Source organism: Contarinia nasturtii, unplaced genomic scaffold (genome assembly GCF_009176525.2).
Source record: "Contarinia nasturtii isolate CC-2019 unplaced genomic scaffold, AAFC_CNas_1.1 Cnas_scaffold_1371, whole genome shotgun sequence".
In the NCBI taxonomy this organism is placed as follows: domain Eukaryota; kingdom Metazoa; phylum Arthropoda; class Insecta; order Diptera; family Cecidomyiidae; genus Contarinia; species Contarinia nasturtii.
Window position 1 is genome coordinate 2,860,126 of NW_022198708.1, and position 10,656 is coordinate 2,870,781.

General features: G+C 32.9%; 1 protein-coding gene across 4 annotated transcripts; it reads left to right on the forward strand.

Moving 5' to 3' along the window:
• Positions 1 to 3,374: 3,374 nt before the first annotated feature.
• On the forward strand, positions 3,375 to 10,451 carry LOC116345600 (probable sodium/potassium/calcium exchanger CG1090). Of its 4 annotated transcripts, none has more exons than XM_031775052.1 (10): positions 3,375 to 3,691; positions 3,807 to 3,948; positions 4,914 to 5,156; positions 6,491 to 7,008; positions 7,106 to 7,386; positions 7,790 to 8,279; positions 8,368 to 8,422; positions 8,513 to 8,713; positions 8,846 to 9,034; positions 9,111 to 10,451. In XM_031775052.1, exons 3-10 carry the CDS (start codon positions 4,928 to 4,930, stop codon positions 9,119 to 9,121), a joined length of 1,974 nt encoding a protein of 657 aa, XP_031630912.1. In that variant the 5' UTR covers positions 3,375 to 3,691; positions 3,807 to 3,948; positions 4,914 to 4,927; the 3' UTR covers positions 9,122 to 10,451. The 4 variants fall into 4 exon arrangements, with proteins under 4 accessions (XP_031630912.1, XP_031630913.1, XP_031630911.1 ...); XM_031775053.1 differs by having other exon boundaries at positions 3,807 to 3,941; XM_031775051.1 differs by lacking the exon at positions 3,807 to 3,948.
• The last annotated feature ends 205 nt before the right edge of the window (positions 10,452 to 10,656 follow it).

Genomic DNA, 10,656 nt, shown 5'->3' on the forward strand with positions numbered 1-10,656 from the left:
AAACAACAAACAATAATAATTATTCAATCGATCATCATCATCAGTCGCATGTGCTAGATCATTTGTCTATAAAAAGAAATCTTTTACCCATTTTAACCATTAGATAGCCTGGAAAGGATTAACCTTTAATTATGCTAATGGTAAAATTGAAACAAATTGTCTGTTATTCAATAAAATCACATTTATTGAAATCCTTTGGTTTGATATTCGAATGAAAAGTTTTTCTAAAAAGTTATAAATTACCTCAAAAATTACCTTTCCATCTCGAATATAATGACGAACTAAATGAATGAAGAAAACCAAAAGATTCCAGAAAAAAGAAACCTGACGATCATTTCGTAATTTGATTCGATCGGTTTCAATCAAAAATCTCTTGAAATTCCTTCTAAATATTTGCGTCTATTTTTTATGAAAAATGTTCAAATAGTTTTTTTTCTTAGTAGTTGAATTTGATAAATTTATCAATTTTCATTTTTCCGCGTGTCGCTTTGTGCTATTTTCTTGTGTTTTTTTTTTTGTTGTTCTTTTCATCATTTGGTTGCCATTTATCCTTTGAGAATTTATGTGTCTTTCTTTTTTTTATGAAATGGATGATATCCATATTGCAAACGCGTAACAGAAGCCAAAATCGGCAATGAAGAAACGGCAAGAAATTCCGACAAAGAGAATCGACAACCCGAAAAAAGCCACATCAATAGAAATATACAGGCAAAGGCACATCATCAACCAACACTGTGGCCATTGTTGTACATTGTTATAGCTACATGTTGCAATTCAGTTATAAACAATCATTTCAATAGAAATTGAATTTAAACAATAAATGATGCTACAACAATAAATTAGTTGACATCTTCATTGCTAAAGCGACTGTGTCGCTCACACTACTTATGACACTATGACATGTTAGTTTTCTCTGTTCTTCTTCTTTTTTTTAACACTATCAATAATTCGCATAAATCGATGAGAGAATTCTCCCTCGTCATAGTCTTGTCTTTATGAGTCCTTGTTCGCAATGCGGTGCGCATAAAGCATAACCGAATAAAAAAAAAACGCACGAGAAAAAAAGTCACTTTGAAAAGATTGCATTGCCGATTGAAATTGCCGAAAATAAAAGATCAGTGTTCTAATGAAGAAAATGAACATTATCACCAATAACTGAAGAAACTTGAAACGAATGAAGGGAATACAATGATGATGAAAAAAAGTGCCGACACGCTCTGTTATCCATTTCATAGTGCACTAAAAGGCGAAATCGTTCAGTTCTCTTTTTTCTCTCTCTATTGCTCCTTCTCCTTGCCTTGTTTCACACAAAACCATTGTTTTTTCTTTTGAGAAGCGGCTACTACCGATATATTTATACAAAGATAGAGGATTCTTCTGATTTATTTATCTATTGATCCACTGCCATCGTTTGTCACTGTTTTACTGTTTTATTTTTTATTTTTTTGGCAAGTTTTGTCGTTCCCAAAACAAGATCGGTATGACTTGATCATTATTCTGCACGTAGTTTGAATGAAAAAAAAAATATTGTTGCCTTTTTTATGTTCTGCATGACAATGAACAAATAAGATGAGACACATAAAACCGATGATCGTTTCCATTTATCTCTTTGCCAACAATCAACCATAGATTTCAATGGTAACATAAAAATTGACCGAATTTTTTTTTTCAGTTTCAAAGAAGACCATCATAAACTGAAAGAAAGACAAAAACGAAAATACAAATCGATAATAATTTTCATTTATTTAAAGCAAGAAAGACACGAATCGTAAAGGAATCTTAAAGGAAGTTCTGGCAGACAAACTGTCCCGAACACGATCAAACGATGTGTTTATAAATTGATATGAAAAAGGTATGCCATCGAAAAGGATCAATAGAGGCGTAACAGATACCCGTGAAAATTGAATTGCTAGCACAAATCGAAATGCGACCAATATCGAACAATGTATTAAAGTGTCATTTAGTTGTCTTCAAATTATGCGTATAAATTTTTTTTTCTCTCGTACCAATTGGAAAATGTTTTAAAGCTACTTAAACGATGGCCATAGAGTTTGAGATGTCAAGCATTCCATGAAATAAAAATATGTGGTACCATTGACAACCGGAACCAATTTCATATTTCAGAATCTCATTGAAACAAGTAATAAAATAGTTTATATGGAGACGATTCTTTGTGCAATTGTTTAGATATTTTAAACGAAACCATAACGAATATATGGTGCATACAAAAATCTTTTCATGGAAAATCACATATTTTCCTTTTTCAAAGTCTTTGAGTAAAAAAATGTCTCAATTAAGTGCATCCAATGAGATCGACCGCTGATTCGATTTGTTCTCCAGATTGTTTGTGTGTGCTGTAACCGCAAAATATATCGTACATCGATTTTTCACTTAGCTCAAAGACGCACGTTTTCGCAAATGATTTTTCTTTTATCATATCCTTCATTCTTTCTCTCCTCTCTCTCTCTCTCGTTTACTTTTGACGAAAACGGTTCACAAATCGATGCCATTTCATATTTCAATAATAAAAACTGATGCGTTTGTTTGCCATTCTTCGATTTAATTCAATTGTTGCTGACCCCATTGGTATTGAAATGTACGACAACTCATCGTATCGTTATAATAACCACCTATTCAGCATCAAAACACCAATATATACCATCCCCTTCTTTATTATCATCTTTCTCATCATCTCTTCATAACTTTCACCATGATGTCGTTTCTGACGTCACAGTGATTGTCAAAAGAATGTAATAAAAATCAACGACGAAATGAACTAAATTCACGCGAAATATACAATAACACATCACCATAGGTGATTCGTTGTCTTTTCTTTTCAATATTTATTGCGAGTAAAAAGTCTTCGCATGAGTGCACCTAGTTAGCAGCGCTAACTTAGCACAACAACATTGACGTTTTGATTCGAATTATAGCGGTGCCTTTTGTTCTGTCAATTCCTTCAGTACAATGTTAATCCATGGAGCGGCAATCGAGTTTTGTTGGTCGATTTTACAAATGGTCACACTCAGTTGACATTGAACCCCATCAAAACAATGGAACAAAAAAAAATCTTACGAATAGATATATCGTAGCATTTACATTTAAAACGCTCGGTAAATGTAGGTGCCAAAAGAATAGAAAAATATCTTTAAACTGCATTGACTAAAAGCGGGAGAGTAAGGAATTAATTTATCCCACACACGCACTCTGTCAATATTTCTTCGAAAGAATAGCGCGACAGATAGATGTAGATATTGTATCCGAGGTGGAAATATCTATTGCGCATGTGCGTCGAACGCGATGAAAGCACTATTTTTCAATTATGTTCTCTCTTACTTTCTCTCTCTCTATCCACATTATATTCTCACGTTCAGCACTTTCCATTCATAATATCGGTTGGGGGCAACTTTTTTTTCCCTTTTGATATAAACCATAAATTCGCTTTTCAAGTCGGTTTGCCCTGTTTGTATAATTTGTAGATTGTAAAAAAACGAGTGTAGTGTGGTAAAGAGAAAAAAACACACACACACGCCAATAATATCTCGATTTTGGCCTACAAAACGCGTGACCACGGTCAAAATTTTCTCGTTTGGATTCAGATAGTGGTTCGTTTTTGTTTGGGTTTCTTAATTCAAGACTTTAGTTTGAACAGTGTTCAAAAAATAAAAAAATAAATCCCATAAAACACAAGGTGAACAGTTTTTTTTAATGAAAATTTATTTGTTTTTTTTTTTTTGGTTCGTGGATTTGATTTTTTCCCACTGGTCAAGTGTTTGATAATTTCCAATTTTTCTTCCTTAATTCAGTGAGCGATAATCGAGATTAGTGGGCGATTTCTATGTGAATGTTATCAAACTGAGATTTTCCATTATATTATTTCGAAAAGCTCAAGTGCACATCTTGTAATTTTCGAGAAATTCGGATTAAGGCATAAGTTACCTGTGAAAAGTGATTTCTTCTCTTTTTTTAAAAAATAAATCCATCATGATTTTCATGGCCTGATGCAATTCTAATTGAATCATGACATTTCATAACATTTTTCATTTCTTCCTCAATCCATTATTGTTCATGTACCTTTTTTGGTGTAATTTTACAGTTTTTTTCTTGATCGAAAAACCCACAGAATAAAAATTTCTGCCAACACATACATGCCTACTCGACTGTACGCACTCCATCCGAATCGATGAGGCCCGTGTATTAGTTGGCTAGTATGTGTGTGTGTGTGTGTACGAATGTAGTATGTGTATACGAGTCGCTTTTACAATAGAAAATAACATGGCTTAAATGGTAGCATACATTCGGTATATTGGAAAATCGATTGCTTGTTTTGTATCTATAATTCTACATACATTTTGTTGAGTATACTATAACCGAGTTCGTTGTCAGTTTGCACAAAAAGAAGCTTCACACAATCTTTTTATTATTATATAATTATTTTCAAATTAAAATATACAACCTGTGGTAAATGCTACACCAATTACATTGTTTGCGCCCCTCCCCCCTCCACTCCAAAGCCTCACTGGAAAAATTTAATCCACTCATTAAAATTAAATTGAATGTCACCCGCATTATAAAATCATTTGAAAAGAGAGAAAAACAATATTTCGAGAAAAAAGTGTCTCGTGCACATGCAATATAGCATATATCACCAATCCACATTCATAATACAAATATATGGATCTCGCATGCTATTCTCATTGAAGCGTGCTTCATTATCAATTCGAATTTATTCAATTTAAAAATAAAATTAACACGTTAACCACAAACAAAACATTTATAATTGATGATTTTAATCGATGTTCGTTGAATAGAGCTTTAATACCTTGATGTTATTATTTTATTTTGTTTTATTTAACATTAAAATAATAAATGTTAATCGGAAAACGATTTGTTGTTGTTGCAATTTTCTTCAGAAACTTGAATAAAAATGCGGCGAAGAGCACGGCGTGGGCGTATGTTCATCTTAGGACTTCTATTTATCATGTATAGTGCCATAAATGTTTACTCATCTAGTGACACTGGCAGCGGCTCATCAAACTCACCACGACCGGACATCGAACAAAATGATCCATCATCTACCTTGCTGCCGAAATCAACAATCGATGATGTGACCGCATTTGGATCCACGGAATCAACACAATCTACAACGGGCAGACGTAAATACATTTAATACACACATCTTTTGTCACATTATTTAGCTAACCATGTTTTTTTTTTGCTCTGATCAGTCAGATTGACCCAAATTGCATGCACAGAAAAAGTTAAACAAATGAGTTTTTAATTAGAAAACATTGAATATTGTTAGATTTTATCAAAGCTAAGAATTTTAATCAACACATAGAGCGGTGTTGGCCTCTTTTACTTATAGGCCATTCATGTTAAAAATGTAGACAAATAAGATTGATCTTTGAAAGCATCAATGAACATGCAGTTTAAAATTTTAATGCAACACTAAATTGGATTCTTAAGTTTCTTAAATTCAGAAAAACCATTTATTAATTACCAATATTTTATCATAGATTCAATCGATAATTTACTAATTAGTCAATTACTGATTTTTGCCATCAATTTAAAACGAAAGTGAAACTAAGTGTTTTTTTCTCGAATGGATCATTGAAATATTAACATAACATTTTTTGAATTTGCCGATGATTTTGTAGTTAACGAAACCGATTCTTTATCATAGAACGTATCATTTATTGCGAAACGAGTGTTATTTCAGTTCAAAAAACATAACATGAGCGAAATAAATTAGGGGGTAGACACGTGGAATAGGATTAGACTTTTATTGTAAAGATTCGAGAAATTGCAATGAAATAGTAACGTCTGTGAATGGATTCGCGTTGAATAGCGATACAGTACATGGAATAGCAAAAATTGTTTCACTTCAAATCCATTTGACATTTCTTTTGACGTTTATTGATGGATTAGTGGAATAGTGCGGAATAGCAGAATTAGCGTTTTTGACGGAAAAGGTGCATGGAATAGGAAAAATAGTTTCGATTTCACATTTGTGTTTTTGGATAAGTGGAATAGCTGGATTAGTAATGTATATAGTGGATTTGGAATTTATTCTTTGTGTCTCCCCCCTAGGAAATAAATGTGTTGAACAAGGTGAAAGGCATCTTTAGGGTAGATCACACTTCAACCTTACATTCAAAACTTTCACTTCTAAATCTTCAAGTCAATATATCTGAAATAAAAGTACACTCTCCGACCAAAAGTCATAAACTAAAGTTCTGGGATGGGCCGATGAATCTAGAAAGAATCTCGTTTCAATCATTAAACATTGACAGAATGCTTAGTCGAACACTGCGAATCAAATCGAATTGTCCAACTTAGTGTAAAATTGTTTTATATATTGCTATGTCTACTTCACACAACGAATGAATGTTTGTTTGTTTGACACTATTCAGCTGTTCATGTGTCTTGTAACTGACGTACGTTTGGTGTTATTGTTGATATTAATGTTTATGTAAATTATTTGCAGCAACCACAACATCGACACAAACTCCAAATGGTCGTCCAACATTACGACCAAAACGATGGAATTGCACACCACCGGCGATTGAACAATTTCCACCACCGCTATTACCATCATGGTTTCGTGAAAAGGGCGGCCTAATTATACACGTTCTGATCGCTATCTTTACATTCTTGGGATTAGCTATCGTTTGTGACGATTACTTTGTATCGAGTTTGGATCGAATTTGTGAGGAATTACGGTTATCGCCTGACGTTGCCGGTGCGACGTTTATGGCCGCGGGTAGTTCGGCACCTGAACTTGGAACGGTTATCATTGGCGTTTTTTTTGCAAAGGATGATATTGGTGTGAGCGGTGTTATCGGTTCGGCCGTATTTAATATTATGTTTGTCATATCAGTATGCGCTTTATTTTCGGGAACCGTATGCCATTTGAATTGGTGGCCATTGGTCAGAGATTGCTTCTTCTATTCGCTTTCAATAATCGTTATGCTCATCATCATGTTAAACGATTATATATCATGGGTGAGTGTTTAATTAAATAATAATAATTATTTGAAATGCGTGTCAAATATATCAAATAAAATCTAATTTAAATTCGTTCGCCTATCGTTTGGTTTAGTACGAGGCTTTAATCATGATACTTTTCTATGTGCTCTACTGTGTGGCATTGCATTTTAATAGTGCATTAGAACGATGGGCATATTCACTGAAATTGCCAATTAAATTGCCAACGAAAGAGGAACAATCAGCTTTAGTAACATTTAAAAATGTATCCGATCAAAATTATTCGGTTGAAGCAGCGAATGGAAGTCCTGAACAACAAGCAACGAGCCCTGATCAACAGCCACAGCAGCAACCGCAACAACAACAGCAACAAAATTATCAAGGCTACGGAACAGAGTAATCTTTTTTCTTTGCGTTTCTTGTTTGTCAATAATGTAGTCTAGAGACTACTAAATGAATGCTTGTTTGATGGTTTGTCTTGTGTTTTGACTTTTGCGTGACCCCGCTACTCTCTACTAATCTGTATTAAAACCACCTTGTTTCTATTCCATTTAGTTGGTATCGACATGTGCTTTTCGAAAGAAAAGAAAAACCGTCTCACTATTTATATTATTCCCAAAGTGAATGCTTTCAATGTTATATTTCCAGTATTGTTATACAACAATATAGTTGTTAAAACATTAATTCAATTTGAAATGAACTAACACACATTTTCTTTATGCGTTTTTTTGTTTCTCTTTTTTTTTGTCCATTGTGTACTACATTGTGCACTGTAAATATTTTCGTTGAATTTATATAGTTGGGATCCAAATGCAGCCTGGGATGATGGCCAAGGAAATGCACCGTCACAAACTTCGAATCTGGCACAAAATGCCGGTGGCTACGGTGTAACAGATTCATGGAATCCTGATGCATCTTGGGGTCAAGGCCAACAAAATTATGCATACACTGCCGCTACGGGTGATCAAACTGATCAAATGAATTCAACAAATGGTGAAGCCGATGCAACAGCATCCACACAAAATACACCACAAAATAAAGTCGGTGCGCTACCAGCTCCTGAATTTTATAAATCAAAAGACCCAAAAGCATCACAAATGTTAGTCGATCCATTGATTCGGCCCACCGAAGGTGGAGCCATCGCACTTATCACATGGCGCGTATGCTATCCAATTCATTATTTATGCCAGAAAACTGTTCCCGATTGCCGAACCGAAAAATATCGCAACTGGTATGGATTCACCTTTATCATATCAATGCTATGGATTTCATTCTACTCATATCTTATGGTAATTGATTGTATTTCGTACATTTTTTTTTAAATGTAAACATTGTATCAATTCATTAATTATAATGTTCAACATGTAACATTCATAGGTTTGGATGATCACCATAATCGGCACAACTCTTGGAATTCCTGACACAGTGATGGGTTCGATATGATTTTTTCTCCTCTTTTGAATATTTTCGATTTGAATTATGATTTTGAGCAAAAATAAAATGTATTCATTCTTCTCGATAGGTCTTACTTTCGTAGCGGCAGGTGTATCGATTCCAGATGCATTAAGTTCTATGGCTGTTATCAAAGAAGGATATGGTGATATGGCTGTTTCGAATGCTGTTGGTTCAAATGTATTTGACATTCTGATCTGTCTTGGATTACCATGGCTTATACAAACAACGATAATTGATGCTGGCGGTCATGTGAATGTCATTTCAAAAGGTTGGCATTTAAATTTCAATTTAGTACTATTCACTCCTCCAAATACTCAATAAATCATCGCTTCACTTTCCTTATCATGATTTCGATAGAAAACTAATTCGATTTAATTCGTTTTAATATTTTTTTGCACAGGTTTAACATATTCGACATTATCGTTATTGTCGACAGTGGTGTTTCTGCTCTTGTCAGTGCATTTGAATGGATGGAAGCTTGACAGACGTCTTGGTGCCATTTTAATGGTATGGTACTTTTTATTCATTGCACTAGCATCGATGTATGAGCTCAATGTTTTCGGCAATTTCAATCCGCCACAATGCCCAAGTAAGTATTTTGTTTTTGCATCACATTGATTTTATTTAAAATGAACTAAATAAAATGCATTATACCGTGAACTCAGGTGATTATTAAGATCGTAGCCAGTTTGTTGCTGCCAATATATAACCAGCGCAAAGCAGTTTTAATATTATTATTCCTTTTTGTGCGTGTGTGTGTGTTTTTGGTTATACCGTATCAAAAGCAGCAGAAATGTATCAATACCATTGAACATCATTGTTATTCGCTGCGAACAGTACTTATAAATATACAATATTTTCTTCACATCGACACACACACACATTATAAATGCTACATTACAAAAACGATAAAAAAAGAAATGATGGAGATCATACTGGAAAGCAGTTTAAAGGTCATGAAGATCACAATCGGTTTGATATTGAATGGTTTATCAAAAGAGCAAAAGTGAAGATATATTCTGAAACCTGATAAATATTTGTATATAAGATATGCAAAGACAATTAATATGAAGTTCAATTATTTAAAACTATATCGAAAGACAGACAAAGAGTAAGTGAGAGGAGAAAGATAGAAGAAAAACAACAACAATTCTATTGAAAATATATATTGAAGTGGGTTACAATGCAAGTAACGAATCATAATATTATATGAAGTGTTAACGTATATATTTTTCGATAAAGTTCTGACCAAACTGATATATTCGAATTATAAATTGAGAGCAAACGAAGAAGAAAAAGAAAATTGTAAAGAAACCAAAGAAAAAACACAGCGAATACAAACACATAGACACCATATAAATCATAAAATAAATTAAAAGATAGCAAACGACTTGAAAACATAATTATTCAAAAAAAAAACTTTTATGCGGAATCCAGTTGTCCTTTCGATATAGAAAAACAAGTAAATACCTGTAAATATCCTCAGTACTTGCTAGAATCGCAAAAAAAAGAATATTATTCTATGCATGCTTCCACGCGTGTTCAACAGAAACACATACACATTTTAAAATAAAACCAATGCCACAATCAATACTGTACAATTGCTCTTGGTCTTCTTTCAATATTGCAAAACTATATATATATATATATTATATATTTATTCTGATGAAATTATCATAAATATCATTTAATTATAAATATTAAACAAACAAAGAATCTATACAACTATATTTAATGAAGATAGAAATGAGATATAAATGAGTAAAGAAGAAATGACATTTTAAAAACCATTTATTCTATGTAACTTGACATATTCTTTGATTGTGATATGTGTTAACGTTTTGAAGACAATATCAAGTCACAATTTTGTTGTCACAGTGTGAATCCTTTACCGTTGAAATCATTGGCCATATACGTTTTCAGTTTTTGAGTATTCAAATTCTCTGAGATCAAAAATGATTCCTTTCTTCTTCAACGCAAATTAAATTCAACAACAAAAAAAAAAATAAATAAATAACGAATTGAAATCAGCGAAATAAAAATTAGAAACAGAAACATATTTTATAAAGATGCATTGTATGGCGCTAAAAAACGTATGAATGGGGTAGAATAAAAACTACTTCTCGAAAAATTGCTATTTTAAAACGAAACCTAAAAAAAATTCCAATAAAAAGTGAATCAATTTTTTTTTGTCCAATTGAAGTGAATCAA

What these genes read in the sequence shown, in the direction of transcription:
- LOC116345600 (XM_031775052.1), top strand. Translation starts at nt 4,928, where the DNA reads ATGCGGCGAAGAGCACGGCGTGGGCGTATGTTCATCTTAGGACTTCTA. An exon ending in ACAATCTACAACGGGCAGAC is followed by an intron (nt 5,157 to 6,490) that starts GTAAATACATTT and finishes AATTATTTGCAG; the next exon opens with CAACCACAACATCGACACAA. An exon ending in TATCAAGGCTACGGAACAGA is followed by an intron (nt 7,387 to 7,789) that starts GTAATCTTTTTT and finishes GAATTTATATAG; the next exon opens with TTGGGATCCAAATGCAGCCT.